The following is a 17735-nucleotide window of genomic DNA, read 5'->3' on the forward strand; positions in this document are numbered from 1 at the left end:
CAGCCACTTGCATGCCCTCACAGAAGCTATGTTCTGTCTGAATTACAAAGAGTGGGAAATATCTTAAAATAATTCATTTATTTAAATTAAAGCAACCTGATTTAGGGTTGAAAAAACGATGGAGGAGACTCATGTTTTTCCCATAGAAATTGGGATATGAAGAGTCAGAATCCATATTAGTCACTCCTTTAATACCAAAACCCACTACTAGTTTTTTGAAATTGCTTCTTCATAACTGACCTGTATATTTTTAAAATATTATCTTTATTTTTTAAAAGTTTAAAAGTAATAAAGCATATAATTGTCTGAATATACTGAAGCATCTTCCCAGGAATCCCACTGACAATCTTACAGCCCCCAAGCCTTCAAGGTGAGCTTCCTTCCTGGGAAAGGAAGTGCTGGAGGAACTGCTGGGCCTTCTGCTTCTCAGCTGTGTTGGGTGCTGGGTGGCCAGGTGGAGGATGCAGCAGGACAGGCCCAAACACACTTGCTGACCAGAGAAAGAAGGAAGCAGTCAGGGCTGGCAATGGAGAGGGGGCCTTCGGGGTTCAAACTTTATTTAAGTTATTGAATATGTAAGGCTGCACAATGATCAAGAAAGCACTTGGATTAAAAGAGCAATATAGGAATCAAAGCAGAGCCAAATAGTAAACCACACACAGAGAATACAAAACATGAGCCACAGAATGCCAGTGGATCAGGAAAGCTTTCCACCAGGGTTTGCTGGAAGAGCCAGATCTCGCAGCCTTCCTGAAGGACAACATAGTTAGAACATAGAATCAAAGGGAGGGAAGCAACCTTGGAGGTCTTCTATCCAATTCCCTTCTCAAGCAGGAGACTCTATCCCATTCCAGAGAAATGGTTGTCCAATCTTTTTTTTAAACCTCCAGTGATGGAGAACCCACAGCCTCTGGAGACAAGCTGTTCCAATGATTAATTGTTCTCACTGTCTGACTCCTTAGTTCTAGGTAAGATCTAGTTTTGGTGGTTTTCTATCTGTTAATTCTTGTCTTGCCCTCATCTCTTTTGGAGAATTACCTGCCTCTTCTCTATGACAGTTCCCCACATACACATAGGTACTGGGAGTCAATTATGTTACCTCTAATCCTTCTCTTTGTTAGGCTAGATCACACCTAGTTTCCTTAAGACTTTATTATATGGTTTAGCTTCCAGACACTTTATCATCTTTGCTGCTCTTCTTTGCACTCTTTCTATGACCTCAGCATTTTTTTAACATCATGGTGATCAGAAATGGATGCAGTATTCCAAGTGCAGTCTTACCAGTGCAGTCTTAAGTGTTAGTAGCATTTCATGGGATCTTGAAACTATTTCTCTGTTGGCAGATGCAGCATACTGCTGGCTCATATTTAAGTGGTGGCTCACTAAGACACCTAGTCACATTTACTGCTATTGAGCCAGGTACCACCTATTCTATACCTGTGCATTTGGTTTTTCTTGCCTCCGTGTAAAACCTTAGTTTTCTCAACATTGAATTTCATTTTGTCAGAAAGGTTCAAGTCTGTTGAGATCCATCTGGAACTTGAGCCTATCTTCTGGGGTATTGACTATTCCTGTCAGTTTGGTGTTGGCTGCAAATTTGATGAGTTCACCTTATATCCCCTCATCTAAATTGTTTATGAAGATGTTGAAGAGCACTAAGTCTTGGTGTGGGAGTGAGGAATAATGCTACACCAGAGAGAAGAACCATTCTACAAGTGAAGAGGAGCCTTCTGGCTCCCTGCTGCCAGCCATCCCAGAGCAAATAAAGCCTCTCTTCTCATCCTCAGTTCAGATGCTGCTACACTCCCAGAGGGGGTTCAGTCTTGCTTACCAAGGATATGCCAATTCAAGTGGTTTTTCTCAGAATGTCGCAGCAGTTCCCGTAGAAATGCCATCAGATAATTGAAGACATTTTTGTGGCACTTGGGGAGCATGGAAATTACCTGGAAAAGAGGAGGAGAGCCACAGCTGACCTAGAGATGCCCAGGATGGTTACACATTCCTTTTCCTCCCTTGACTCCCTTACCTGGCTACTCAGGCCGTAACTGCCGGCACTTTCCATACTGCGGTCATACAGCTGGAAGCAGATAACTGGCTCTGGAAGACTCTCCAAGAAGAGAAGCAGAACTTCAGCCAAAGAGCAGCTGCTGCCAACTGACAATGATGAGGAAAGGAAAAGGGTTGCTTACTCTGACCCTAATCTTCCATGTGTGTGTGGGTGGGAGGGGATGTCCATTAAGCACCTACATCTGAAGCCCCCAACAGAAGGCAATGATAGCCTCAGGTCTCAAAAGCCAAGCAGAGTGACTGATGCAATCTGTGGGCCCACAAGCTTTGTGAACAAATATCCATGAGTAAAAGGCGGTATGGGGAGGGGGGGAATTGGCTTTGTCCATACAGAAGCCATTTAAGGAGACAAAAAGTCTCCCTTGGGGTGGGATTGGGCTGCATCACTCAGTTCTCTATAGAACTGGCATCTCTTCAAGAGTCTGTTAGACCGTGGCACAGAAGCAGCTTTAAGGGGCAACCATGGAATGAATGCAAGGGTGAAAGGAAAAGGCCTTCCCCAAAGAATACTGAGTGTGTCCAACATCCCTGTGTCCAGGCAGTCACGGATCTCCGGAAACTCAGCTCGAGGACCAGGCTGCTGGAACAGGTCCTTCTGCAGGTGAGGGGCAGCAATGGTAACAGAACCAGAGGAAGATGAAAGTTACATGAAAACAGTTGCATTTTGTCAGGTCTTCTGAAAACACATTCCTCTTTTTTGCATCCATAAGCACACATCTGCTCCCATCATCCCATAGCTTTTTTTGCACATGAAACTGTAATACAGGTAGTCCTCATTTAGAACTGCCTCATTTAGCAACCTTTCACAGATATGACAGAGATTTTAAAAAAATTGTGACCAATCCTTACATTTACAACTTTCACAGATCTGTAAAGCAAAGGAAAGATGAAGTAAGTTCATAAGCACAGTTCACAGTGAATACTTTGTTTAATGACTGAGCTGCCAGCACAACTGTGGTCACTAAATGAGTACTACCTGTAAGGAACAGGGCTGAGTCAAATAATCTATAGAAACATTCCCAATATTGTTTTTCTATCCTTGACTTCAGAATTAAATATCTGCCTATTGAAACAGGATACTTCTATCACAATTAAGGATGTATAGACTCAGACTCAGATGAGTACCCACCTTTTGGCAAGCATTATGGTACAGATGGTCCACCATCATCCACAACTCCTTGGGTAAGTCCAAGGGCTTCTCATCCCAGAAGAAATCATCTCCTGACCACAATGGCATCAGTGTCTGGATAAAAACAACATTTGCGCAAATGGGGGTATTACAAGGTAGAAGAGCAGTACCATGACAATAAGATCTCACCAGCTTCTTGATGGTTTCTGGCAATATATCTTGGATGGGTTGTCTCATGTGAATGAGAGCATGTATGGGGGTCCCAAAGCAGCTGGGGAGATAATTTCCTGTCACAGATAAAAAATAATCCTTGCCCTGGTCAAGATGTAAAACTAAGACGTCTTCCAGTTGGTCTTCTCCAGAGTTTAAATGGGATGCTGTTGATTTATTCACAAACACTTCCAACTCAGCAGTTACCTCAGCATCTCAAGAGAGAAGATGTAAACTAAGAACACCACGACTGAAAATTTCACACAGATCTCATAAGCAGGTGGAAAGAGTTGTTGAAGATTTAGAAAGAAAGATCAGATGATCAAAGATCAACTTTTTAGCAAAGTCGGACTATAGCCTCATCAAAATATTGAAATATTCCAGACACAAAATATAAGAAACTGATCCAATTGATTATCTGGTTGGGATTAAAAATATCAGAGGTCTAATAAAAGCAATGGGCTGCACAAAACACTATCTAAGGTCAGAAATATAGACCAGAAATCAAAGTGGTGCAAGTTGAAACAAATAAAAGTTATTCAAGTCTGGTGCTCATACAACCACCTTTTCAGGGAAAAAGATTGCAGAGAATGAATTGCATGTTCTCAAACCCAAGACCAAACAGCAATCCGCAGACTGCTTCTTTCTAGCACAAACATAAATTGGAGCAGAACATGCAGGTACACGCACATACTACAACCATCAAGTCACCTGATAACAAGAAACCCTTGCTGGGTTTTGCTGTTAACCATGGCTTGCAATAGCTGCTTTCATGTGGCTTGCAGATGAACTCAAACTGGCAAGGGGTTGGCCCATTGTGGATGATGAAGAAGTCCACCTGTAGCTGCAGAAATTTCAAATCTTTGAAAAAGAACTGGAGATGGAGAAGAATAGAATAAAGACCCACAATTCAGTTCAGCTGCTATAGATAGATCCACCCTTGAACTACTGAAATGATACTGGTGTAAATCGTATTTTCTCCAGGCACCCACTACAGCTTCTTGTTTAGCTTCTGAACATTTCATCACCAGGCCAGGTGACATCCTCAGAGGAATTTTGGTTTGAAACATAAACTGAAGTCCCACCAAGGATGTCACCTAGCCTGGTGATGAAACGTTCATGTCAGCCAGAACGCCAGCATGCGGTTTGCAGCTTGCTTGCTCTCAGGTGCCATAGAAACAGGGGTGGGGGATGGGAGTTGGCATTTGGGGTGGAGCAGAGAGCTGTTGTGAAGTGTTCCTGTGAGAATTGGAAGTGAGGTTTGCACTCATGAACTGTGCTGCTGGTAGAGTTGTTTGGACTTTTCCAAGGCCAACCATCCTGGGACTCCAGAGCACACAACACCTGCAGAGCTTTTCCCATAATATCATATTGGACGCTGATTGGTCTTTCTGTACTGGACCCTGGGGGAAGGGATTTGGGGTGACTTTCAATGTGAAAGTTTCATGCAGATCTTGCCTTTCCCCGATCTTGCCTTGCTTTTGCTGCTATCAGTTAATTCTTAATAAAAGCACTTCTTCTCTAAATCAATGGAGTCAGAAGTTTTCTTTCTTAGGATCTGAAGGGAAGCAGACCTGACATGAAGCTAAGACAACCTGAAACTAAACAGAAACCCCGCCACCAACATGTACCACCCGAGTTATAAATATTTTCCATCATTTCTAAACCCTATAGCTTCTCATTCTGATTTGTCATTGATGGTGGTATTTTTGTTTAGGTCAGGATAAATATCAATATTGGATTAAATCCCTTGATTTTACTGCCTCCCTCATTTCTGAATTTCTACAACTAGAAGAAAATTTATTCTAAATTATTTATTTATTATTCTTAAAGAATGTTTTGGGCAGATAACTAGACCTTACTGTTCTTTGAACAATATAGCAGATCAAGTTCCCAGTTCTACAGCTAAGCAAAGTTGCCTTGATCCAATGGTCTCTTGAGGGACCACTCCTGCCTGAATTCAGCTCCTGTGCTAAGCTGTCTCTCAGATAACAGATTAACAAAGTTGGAAGGGACCTTTAGATCATCTAGTCCACCCCACCGCCCACTTCCACAACTTCCAAAGGCAACTTCTATTCCATTGGTTGATTGTTCTCACTGTCAGAAAATTTATCCTTATTTCTAGGTTGAATCTCTCCTTGTTCAGTTTCCATCCATTATTCCTTGGCTGGCCTTCAAGTGCCTTGGAAAATAGATTGGCCTCTTCTTCTCTGTGGCAGCCCCTCAAATATTGGAAGACTTCCATCATGTCTCCTCTGGTCCTTCTCTTCACAAGACTAGCCATGCCCAATTCCTGCAACTGTTCTTCATATGTTTTAGTGTCCAATCACTTATTCATCTTGGTTGCTCTTCCCTGCACTCTTTCTAGAGTCTCAACATCTTTTTATAGTGTGGTGACCAAAACTGGGTGCAATACTGTAGGTGTTACTAGATGTATCTAGGTGTCTAGCCTTACTAAGGCTTTATAGAGCAATACTAATACCTCACTTGATTTTGATTGTACCCCTCTGTTAATGCAATTTAGGATTGCATTGGCTTTTGTGGCTGCTGCTGCATACTGTTGGCTCATATATAATTAGTTGCCCACTAAGACTCCAAGATCCCTCTCAGTTACTGCTATTAAGCCTGGTCTCTGTTTGGGTTGCACTGTTTTACCTCCCTCTTGGAGAGAGTTACTGATGGGATGCTGGCATTCTCCCTCTTGTCCATGGAGCTCACAGTTTCCTCAAAGACCTTGTGGTAGAGCTGTTCATCCACCATTTTCACCTAGAAGGGACATATAGTATGTAGTCACAATCAGTACCAGCAAAATTATCAGCATTACTGTCCAGCACAAGGAATCAAGATGACACGGGTAGCTGGTCAAAATGGTATGTTTATGGCTACTTGCCTAGTAATTGGACTCTTGGTGGCCTAATGCCATCACTAGAGAAACTGCTAGTGGTGGTGCAGTGGTTAGAACACAGTATTTGCAGGCTAAGTCTGCCCACTGTCAGGAATTTGATCCTGACTGGCTCAAGGTTGACCCAGCCTTCTAACCTTCCGAGGTGAGTAAAATTAAGTCCCAGATTGTTTGGGGCAATATGCTAACTTAGTGAGGACTGGAAAACACCATGAAGAGGTATATAAGTCTAAGTACGTCTGCTAAGTGCTATTAGATAAGCACCACAAGGTTTAGGGAGGGTCTGCTTTTTGCTGCTTCCTCCCCCTAAACTCTTCCAGATTAACAGGTCTCTTAACTCCTCCGCTCACTTCAGCTTCAGATTCTACCACAATCACCTTCCATAGAAGCTAAGCCACAAGAACCAGGCCATAGAGGTGGCCACTGCATCCATCTCAAGGGAATAGAGCCAACCTGCCCCTATTCAAAAAGGTTCTCTTACAGCTTTTCTTCTATGCAACCTGAAGAAGATTTTCTGTGGTGATGGGGACTGGAAGGGTACCTGGCACTTTCTCTACTTCCTTATCAGAGTCCCACCTTAGCTTGGTCAAGATATTTTGTTCTTTAAGCATAACTGTTTTATTTTGCTCAGGATTCTGAGTTGCAGTCTCATGTTATGGCTAATTTGTTGCATACCTTGATGTTTTATTATACTGTATATTTGCTGCATTTTATAGCCTGGAATCTACTGGATGAACAAAAGTGAGTCAATGACAAGCTAATGCCCTTCTTTAGCAAAACTCCATGGCTTTCAAGGGTCCTTCTTGAGGAGGATGGCACTCTCATTGTGTTAAATGCAACAAAGGGGTGGGATCCTTGGGTTTACCAAGGTTACCAAAATGCCATGAAGAAAAGCAAAGCAGCAACTTGAGTGCATGTAAGTGGGCAGAATGTAACAGCAAAAGACCCTGAAGCCTTGGTGGCCAGACTGAATGACTATGCCAGCCTGCAAAACTGAGGACTGTGAGGAACAAAAGATGCCAACAAGGGTCCAGGAAGATGGGAGGTGCTGAGCTGAGCCTATGTCAACCTACCGCAATATCAAACACAGCACTGACTGGTTTGTGGTTGCTGTTCCTCAAGGACAGGTGGCTTCAATAGGCCAGCTGAGAGATAGTCTCCCCTTTGAAGAGAATTCGGTCACACCAGGCAAAGGTGCCATATTGCTCGCTGCAAGAAAATCAGAAGCAGCATCTGCCTACCAGCTCAGTGTAACTCCACCAACATTTCCCCCTGGCACTTCGTCCCTGGCAGACTTGCACCAGAAACCTCTTCTTCTAGAATGTGGTTTTCTTCCTCTCCCACAACCCTTATCTGAGGCAGCCTTAAAATTACCCTTGCTTGTTCTGGTGTACTTTCCCTTTTTTTCCTCCAACAATCTTCATTGTGAGTGGTCTGAGGCACCTCACTGGCCATTTTGGAAGGGCTGAGACTTGCAGTTTCTGGGCCCCACAAATAGTCATTTTGTAAGCAAATCACACCCCCAATGATGCTTCAATTATATGTTAATTAATTAATTTAAAGGGTTTGTATGGCCACCCATCTTAGACCCACAACTCTGTGTAACTCCCAACCATTATATATAGTTATCATACAAAAGCATTTTTTTAAAATTAAAAATTATTTATTAACAAGATTTATAAGGCTGTCCAGCTCAAACTATTGTTTTTTGCTAATCAAAGGAATGGGCAGAGAGTGCTGCAACCTCACTGAAGGGGAGGATGTGGGGGGTGGGGGTGGCTCAAGCTACAGACCTCCCTGTCTCCCAAATCCAAGCCACAGAAACTGCTCCTGGAGCCTCCTCCGCTGCAAACCCCCCTCAGGCAAGGCACTGCTTAGGACTAAATAGGACTTTGGTTACTTTCCCAGCACTGAATCACAGAATCATAGGGTTGGAAGGGACCTTGGGAAGTCTAGTCCAACCCCTACCCAAGACAGGAGACCTTATACCACCTGAGACCAATGCTTGCCGTGCCCTCAGGTGCTTTGGAGAATAAGTCAAACCGCTCTTCTGTGTGACTGCCCTTCAAGTATTGGAAGGGTATCATGTTACCTCTAATCCTTCTCTTCGTTAGACTAGACAGATCTAGTTCCCTTAATCATTCATCATACCATTTAGCCCCCAGATCCTTTATCAGCTCTTCCCTCCACTCTTTCTTGGGCTCTTAACATCTTTTTTGTATTATGACCAGAATTGAATGAAGTATTTCAAGTGTGGCCTCATTAGTGCAGCATAAAGTGGTAGTATCACTTGACGTATTGTTGATGCTCTCTCCATTGATGAGTCTTGCACTGGCTTTTTAAACAGCTCCTCCATATCGGTTATTTTGTAAATGAATCACAATCTACATCTACATCTCTCTCACAGTTCTCATAAAAGAAATGCATCTTGCTGGCTAGGGCCTAATGCTCAAATCTTCTGAATCTTGAGTCTATCTTCTAAAGTGTTAGCAATTCCCCCCAGCTTTGTGTTGTCTACAAATTTGAGGAGGGCCCCTTCAATCTCCTCATCTGGATTATTTATGAAGATAATGGCGAGCAGTGTCCCTAGTACAGAACCTTGGGATACCCCATTACATGTTTCCCTCCATGTTGAAGTCATTTCATTAAGGATTACACACTGAGTATGGTTGGTGAACTAATTGTGAATCCATCTGTCAATGGTATAGACCAGGGGTCCCCAACCGCCGGTCCGCGGACCGGTACCGGGCCGCGGAACAACCCTTACCGGGCCGCTGGTTGCTGGGCGCCGCCATCTTTTTTTTGGTAAAAAAGCGCTTCCGGGTAGAAAGTTCACCGGAAGCGCTGTTTCGTCATAAAAGATGGCGGCGCCAGCGCTTCCGGTGAGCTTTTCCGGGTAGAAAGCCATTTCTACCCGAAAAGCTCACCAGAAGCGCTAGCGCCGCCATCTTTTATGACGAACAGCGCCCGGTGACGTCACCGAAGCGCCTTTTAAATCATAAAAGATGGCGGCGCCCAGTTGACGCCGGTACCGGGCGCGGCGCCCAGCTGATGTCGGAACCGGGCCGCGGCGTCGAAAAGGTTGGGGATCCCTGGTATAGACTATCCCATATTATTCTACCTTATCGAGAAGATACTGGTCTACTTTGTCAAATGTCTTACTGAAGTCTACTATAAGCATTTCCCCGATAGGCTAATCCAATTATTTTATTAAAGGAGGCAATAATGTTTGGCATGATCTGTTTTTATCTGTCAGCCATTGAAAATAGCTGGACATATCTGGGTCTTACTGGGTAGAAAATTTAAATTTAAATTTTCTTTGTATGAGAGATTTATGCTTTGGGGCAAAACAAGCTGGTAAAACATTTTTCTGGGAAAGAGGTTCCCAACCAGCTCAATCAACGATTAAGTAGTGAAACCTTAGGACCTTCTGAGATTCTCCAAAAAGAATATAATATACATAGAATGGCTGAATCAAAATCCTTTCTCTGCACTGTTTAGTCCTAATGTGGCCTTTGAAAGATTCAAAGCAGTGAGTACAGTGGAGAAGGCCTTTGTCTAAAACTAACCCAATTTATTATTACCAACATTTGTGCAATATATAAGAAATGTGGAACAGACAGCTGGATCATCCTGCATTATAGCATGAGTGGCTATGGAATATAAATGTATATGTCACTAAAATTCTTTAAAATTAAAATTGAATACTAGTTGTGCAAAAAAAATATCTTCAGGGTCTCCTGGACTCTTGAAAAAATGTTTTAAAAGGCTATCACTTCTGTGCTAATACATTTGAAGAAACTTGGTGATATTATGGGCCTGCCCGCTTGTAATTCTTTGTTGGTTAGATATTAAGGCCATGGTAAGCAAGTTCTTCAAAGGCCATTAAAATTAAGGATGGGAAGTCATGTGCATAGATCAGGGTGGGTGGGTGTTTCCCCCTTCTGGATAATGTCCTGGAGGAGAATAGCAGGAAGACAGGTGGAAAAAGCTACCACCTTTCCGTCACAACCGTCACACCCTTGATTCAAGACAGAGACTGGTTAGTTTTATGTGGATTCTAGGAAGGGAGAACAGCCCTTGAATTCAATGAAAAAAGGCTGTTCAATAATAATGATTGAATAAAATTTCCCTGCATGATATGGGATTGGGTTATTTGAGGGACCGCCTCCCACAATTTATATCAGGTCCAGTAGAAAATACATGCTGTATTGGCTAGGGAACCACGTTTGGTGGGTCGTTGGCAGTTGGGTTTTTCTGTCATGGCCCCCACATTTTGGTGTGGAAAGGGAACTTCATGAGGATAGTGGTGTCACCCAAGCAGGAAAAGCACAAAGGGAACATCAGGCCAGCCATAAAACAAACTTGCATAGGAAAAGGAATCAAATAAAAGGTATTAAAGAAGCCCCTTAGACAAAAGCCCAAATAATTAAGAAAACTAGGGAAACAAGAAAAGAAAACCCTTAAAAACACAAGACATGCCAAATCAGCAAACAAACAGACAAAAGACACAAAATATATTACAAAGGAGACAGACTGGAGATTGCCACAAAACAAATATAAGAAACCATTAAGCTAAAAAAGATTAGGACGAACCGATAAAACAATCAAACCACCCCGCAAAGTTTGCCTTCCGCACCCCACGGAGTTTACCCTCCAGAGGGAAGAAAGACAACCCCTGACAGGATTTAAAACATTAAGAAATACAAACAAAAGCACTCACACAAAAGGAGAAAAGGGTATAAAAATCAGGGACTTACCATTCGAAGGTAGCTAGCCCAGGAACGCAGACTTCTTGCTATCTCTCGCCTTCCTGAAAAATAAAAAGATCCAGCTTTCAAGCAGTTGTCCGTATCCTTGCGCCAGAGCTTTCCCAGCGGGAAAATCAAATCCTCAGAAGAAAGGCATTTTGACAGCCTTTCAACAGTGGGATATCCTCCCTTGTTCCCAAAGGAGGTTGGCATCATCTTTTTGACTTTCTGAAGGTCCCTCAAAATCTGAGGACCGAAGGTAATTGTTGAAATATTGCAATGGCTCCATTATAATTAACATTTTTTCTTTGCCTGATATTTTTCTGCATATTAGCTTTATGTCTTTTTTTCTATTTTAACATTGTGCTTTTTATTGTTTCAAACTTGTTTTAAAATAATAATCTTTGTATATGTTGTTTTTAGTATTTGTACACTCATTAGATGGGGGACATATAATTTTGACAAATTAATTAAGTAAGGAAAGTAAGTAAGTAAGGAAATGGATGTATGGGTATGCTCTCTCTCTCCCGTTGCAAAGACTGAAATAACTCAAAATCTTTACAGTTTCCTTGGAAGAATACGTTTCCACCCTCCCGCCCTGTCTGCTTGCTCTTCCTCTGCCCCACACCTGGTATCCCATTCGTCCGAGCTAATTTTGTATTTGTAGGTGGGCTGGAAGATGACATCTCCCTCTGTGAAGTTTTCAAACACCTTCTTTGCCTCCATTTGGCTCTTCAGCTGGCAGGAGAAAAAAGTGAAGACATGAGGATATGTTCATGAGAACAAGATTAGTATCTTGGTCTCTGAGGAGCCCATGTTGCTTTGGTGCACATGTTTAATGTTAGCAGGCAAAAGATTCTCCAGCAACATGAGGTTTCTACTCTTGTTGCTTCAAGGACAAATTCCAAGCACCTTATGTCAACTGTAGCATGTTGCAGTCCTAGGAATGTATTTGCTCCCAATTTTTTTTTTTTGTTGTTGTTTCCAAATACAAACTGATAAAGTCTTGGCTCATAAGACACCAGATTTATTTAGGTTTGAAAAAAAGAAAATGTGGATAATTTGTTGTGACTCCGGGATTTGAATCTGTTCCGTTGGCAGATGTGAGCTCGAGTGAAGAGGATCTGGCAGTGAGATTTGAGCCTCCATTGCTGAGTGATTTTGAGGGTAGCCAGGATGAGGAAGTGGACTTGGCTATGAGAGACTAACCTAATTTATTGGAGCTGTCAGAGTCTTCTACCTCCCCCGAGTCTCCCTCTCTGATTACGCAGCAGCCGGTGGCAGATAATCAGGAAAACGTGCGAGAGGTTTCAGGCAAGGAGAAATTTGAGGGATCCTGGCTTGATGTGAGAAATAGACGGAGATTGAGACGTCAATCTCAATTGGGAAAGAGGCGTTGAGCCAATGATTAATTAATGAGACTAACACGCCCCCTTAGGGGATAAAAGGAAACGGATTGGCTTGAGAAATTTGACAGAAGCAAAGTGTCTTGTTAGAGCGAAAGTCCTGTGAAGATTCTCTGAAGGATTGTGATTTATAAGCACTTCAGGTTTGCCAAACAGATATCGGAATTACTGCTGAGGACTGGAAAAACTTCAACAGTTATCTTGGTTGGGGTTTGTTTTTGGTTGCTTATATTTTTGGAACTTCAGAATTGTGATTGCTCACCTGTGGATACAGGTGAGGCATAACACGCCTTGAAGATTACAAGACCAGAAATTAACTGTAATAAGGCTTTAAAATATATTTTGGGATTTTGCCCCAGGAGGAGAAAGTGCAAAGAGAAGAAGAGGAAATATTTTTGTCTGTTTGGATTGTTTGATAACTTTGGAACGCTTGGAAATTACTTTAAGATTAAAAACATTTGGGTTGTTCTTAAAAAAAAGAAGAAGAAGAAAAAGCTTTACAATGGCACTATCTGTGGATGAATTAAAAATGGAATATGAAAAATTAAAGGAAGGAGAACAAGAAGGCAAGGATTCTTTGGGAGCTGTCTTCCACTTTTTAGAAATGGCGATTTCTACTTATCAGCAACTACATGGGGAAGAAGGAGAAGAAGAAGAGGAAGAAGCCATCTTTAATGGACAAAAAAGTTCAACTAAGAAAGAAAATAGGAAGAGGCGAAGGAAAATTGAGAATTTAAGATTTAACAAAACAACCAAGAAAGAGAAAAATAAGGTGAAAAAAAGGTACAATGTTAGAAAGCAACAGAAAAGAGAAATACAACAGAGAGGGGAAGTTAAAAAGACGGAGGTTAGGAGAGGGGGAGACGGCAAAAAGGCCAGACAGGAGAAGAAAGGGAGGGAAAAAGGGGAAAAAAGCCACAAAGGCTTGAAACAAGATGCCAAAAAGCAGATCTTTTTCAGAGATAAAGGGTAAAGCATAATTAAAGAAAGATTCTGCAAGAGTACATAAAATAGTATTGTAGTATTTGCATTTGAAATAGTGTACTGGAATATTATAAGATTTAATAAAATATTAAAATGTTTAATAATGATAGATTTCAATACTCAATAAAATATTAAAGAGAATGTGTAAAATGATTAATGTTTAGTTATAGTTTAATTTGTTATTGTCTTAATGTTATTATAAATTTATTATTTCATTTTCTTATTTTAAAATAATGTATTAAGCAGAATTAGAATTAGAATGGAAATTATATATTTAACTATATTATAAATTTATTATTCTTTTATTTTAAAATGCAACAGGTAGAATGTACTAAGCAGAATCAGAATGGAAATTATGTATTATTCTAAGTGTCTATTTAGGGAAAAGATAGAAAGGCGTCACACTTTAAAAGTGATTACAGGGGAAATTTTCTGTTAAAGAGAAGAGATAAATAGATAATTGGAAAAGAACGGACAAAAGATACAAGTATAATGATTTTAAAATAAGATGAAATAAATAAAATATAATTAAGAGAGTGAAAAGAAGGGAGAAGTTATATAGAAAATACAGAATGGTAAATAAGATAAGAATGGTATATAAGGTGAGCATGAATTTGATTTAGGTCTGTAAAAAAAGATGTAACCTGGGGTTAAGCCACTTTCCAAAAAGAAGTTTTATGTTTTATGTTTTGTGTTTTGTTAGCTATGTTTGATTGAGAATTAATAAAACCTTGGAGGAATAAAAATAAAGGGAGAAACAATGAGACATTTGGAAAAGATATGTACAAATGATAATTTGGAATTATGTTGTATAAAAGAATGTCTTATTTGTTTTGTCAAAATCTACAAGTAGCTTTCAGAAAAGAGGTTTTATGTTTCTATGTCTTGTTTTATGTTTTGTATTTTGTTTGTTTGTTTGATTGAGAATTAATAAAACCTTGATAGAAAGAAATATAATTGAATAAAAGTGAAGGGAGAAACAATGAGACATTTGGAAAAGATATATATGTGTTTAAATGGAAATGTGATAATGTGGAACTATGCTGTACAAAATAATGTTCTATTTGCTTTGTTAAAATCTATAAGCAGCTTTTAGAAAGGAGGTTTTATGTTTCTATCTCTTATGTTTTGTTTGTCAGAAGTTTTATGTTTTATGTTTTGCATTTTGTGTGTTTATATTTGATTGAGAATTAATAAAACCTTGATAGAAAGAAATATAATTGAATAAAAGTGAAGGGAGAAATAATGAGAAATTTGGAAAAGATATATATGTGCTTAAATGGAAATATGATAATGTGGAACTATGCTGTATAAAATGTTTTATTTGCCTTGTTAAAACCTATAAGTAACTTTTAGAAAGGAGGTTTTATGCTTTTATGTCTTATGTTTTGTTTGTCTTCAAAAAATTAATAAAATTTGTTTAAAAAACAACAACAATAGATTCCAAACAATATTAAAATTGGCTGGTAACAAGCATAAGCGTTCTGCACCTTACAGGCCACAACATAACTCGTTTATAGAATGAAGGGGGCAAATGTTACAAGCCATGGCTCGCACTATGTTATCCGATTCAGGTTTGCCTGAAACACTGTGGGGTGAAGCCATAATGTGTAGCAACCATGTGTTAAACAATGTGGTGAACACAACAACTGGTGAATTGCCATTTACTCGTTGGCATGGCAGAAAACCAAATTTAAGTTACCTACATACATTTGGAGCTCCAGCATGGGTGCATATTCCCTCACAAGTAAGACTAAAAGGGCAACATAGAGCTAGGAAATTATTTTTCGTAGGTTACGAGGCCAACCATAGATCGTTTAGATTCTGGGATCGAGGCACAGCTAATATTTACTGTAGCACTAGTGCTAAATTTCTTGAGCATATTGGGTGGCATAAACTAGAACAGAAATCCAACAATGATGTTGTTATCAACACCCAAATAGTCCCTAAAGATGAGATGGTTAAATCATCAATAGCCATTAAAAAGGAAGAACAGGCACAGGAGGAGGTAGAAGAACAGGAGCAGGGTATCATGTTACAGGGTAACTGTTCTACTTCTATCACTACGAGATGAGGGAAAAAGGATAGAAGATAACCATCTTTTTACCTACAAGACAGATATGCAAAGGATTGGTCATTAAAGAAGAACTTCATCACAAATGTGAGTTATGAGGATACCTGATGAACCAATAAAAGTACTTTGTTATGGATGTTTTGTTGAGTTTATCTATCTACATCTGTACAGAAGACAAATCTACCACTGTACAGAATACAGAACAGTGAACCAATACCATTCATTTGTCTGGCAAAACCACTGCTTATATTTTTGTAAATTGAGTTTCATGTCTCTAACTTTTAATGTGGCAGCATTTTTAAACATTTGTGCGGGAGAATTGAAACCTCTGGTCACCTGTGGCAAAGCCAGGAGGCTGCATTGCAGAAACTATTTCATTTTCTCCATGTTTATCTTTTATTGTCCAGAAAGACAGGACGGGATGTGGGACCCCATTGTTTTGCTGACAAGGTGAATAGGTGACATCTGACGAGGTGCCCCAGAACTATTGGGGAGGCAGCAGTAACTGGTAGGCAGATACTTCAGGTGGGTTTATGAAGAGATGATATGTAACCCCGAGCACTTCATCCAGACCTAGGCCTACAGCCTGTCCCTCAAGTGTGCCTTCTTTCTCCATTTCCAGACTGGGAGCCTTTGGGGAGGATCTCTCTTGAAATTGGAAGGATTCTACTTGGGAGATAGGATTCCTCGAAGGCCAAAGGACTCCTCTGATTTTATTTGAAGAAGATAAAGGGGTTGAGAACAACATAGAATCATAAGGCTGGAAGGGACCTTGGAGGTCTTCTAATTCGACTCCCTGCCCATGACAGGAGACTGTATATTATCCCGGGCAAACGCTTGTCCACTCTATTCTTGAAACACCCCAGTAGTGGAGCACCTACAATTCCAGGAGGCAAGCTTTTCCTTTGATTAATTGTTCTCATGGGCAGGAAATTTCTCCTTAGTTCTAGGTTGGATCACTCTTTAATGATCTTCCATCTGTTGTTTCTTGTCCCATCTTCGGGATCTTTGGAAAATAAGTTGACTCCCTTCTCTTTGTGGTAGCTCCTCATATACCAGAAAACAGCTATTGTATCACCCCAATTCTTCCCTTCATTACGCTAAACTTACTTCCTTGTTCTCTTAACTATTCATCGTGATTCAGCCTCCAGACTCCTTATCATCTTAGTTGCTTTTCTGTACACACTTTCTAGGGCCTCAGCATTATTTTTGTATCGTGGTGACAGAAATGGATGCAATAATCCAAGTGTGACCTCACTAGTGCAGTATAAAGCAGCACTATCACTTCTCGTGATCTTGATGCTGTCCGTCTGCTGGTTCAGCTTAGGACTGCATTGGCTTTTTGGGAGGCAGCCTCAACACCCTCTCTCTGCGTATCTCCATGTTCTTATGCACCAGCACCCAAAAGATATAAGGCTGAATGAAGACAACACATGTACCCTGTGACTCTAATGGCTTGGCGGTTTGCCATTTGTGGCTCTCTTCTGTCCAATCAGCCGGCCTTGTGTGCTGGGACCTGGGGGGAGGGGGAGGCCTTTTTGCACTGTAGAAGTAAATGCACGCCAAGTCCCTCTAGCAGCAGCAGCAGCAGCAGCAGCAGCAATTCCTACCTGCAACACAGCGTTTCCTAACCTCCCTCATGAACACCTGCGTCTGGGAGCCAAAAGGCAGCCGCACCAGCAAATTGACCTCAGGTGAGACAATCCAGATGGTGACTGTTCTGTCGCCAGTAAAGAGACTCGCAGACCGGTGACATCTGATCCTGCATGTGAATAAGGCAAGAGCAGAATGGCCTTGCTGTGTGCAATCAGTGTGCAATGGAGCTCTGCCTCAGGACACCAAGTCCTGCCTTGCAGACCAGCTCCATCCAACTGGCGGCCCCTTTACCCCATCAGGGCCATCAGGGCCAAAAAGGAGAGGCCCCGTGACTGCACTCCAGTGTGCAGAGCTGAGTGCTCTTTCAGGGTTCAGCCAGGGCTTCTCTGAGCAAGTAAGAAAGAGGGCCAAGAGGAAAGAGCAGCTGGCAGGAAGGGGTGAACAACTGTCTAGCCGATGAACAAAGGGGTTGCCTGCCGCTAGAGAGCAGCCAATTCTGCTGAGAAGCTGCAGGAAGAAGAAGGTTAGGAAGGAGGAAGGAGGGAAACTGTACAGCAAAGGTCAAGGGCAGTTCTAGGAAACAAATTTCCCCTCTCAATTAATGGGGGAAGAAAGA

The 17735-nt window shown here is 41.2% G+C and overlaps 1 protein-coding gene across 1 annotated transcript; it reads right to left on the bottom strand.

Moving 5' to 3' along the window:
• Positions 1–311: 311 nt before the first annotated feature.
• Positions 312–17424, bottom strand: INPP5B (inositol polyphosphate-5-phosphatase B). Its single transcript, XM_087970389.1, is given in 13 exon segments — positions 312–490; positions 1832–1943; positions 2027–2154; positions 2578–2662; positions 3197–3310; positions 3386–3621; positions 4118–4280; positions 6062–6172; positions 7382–7517; positions 11688–11797; positions 15505–15512; positions 17101–17285; positions 17411–17424. Coding segments are annotated over 13 exon segments (1527 nt in total). The 3' UTR covers positions 312–365.
• Positions 17425–17735: the final 311 nt, after the last annotated feature.

The sequence above is a fragment of the Notechis scutatus genome, chromosome 8 (genome assembly GCF_049901735.1).
Source record: "Notechis scutatus isolate UNSWTSFEM ecotype Mainland chromosome 8, rNotScu1.2, whole genome shotgun sequence".
NCBI classification, from domain to species: Eukaryota; Metazoa; Chordata; class Lepidosauria; order Squamata; family Elapidae; genus Notechis; species Notechis scutatus.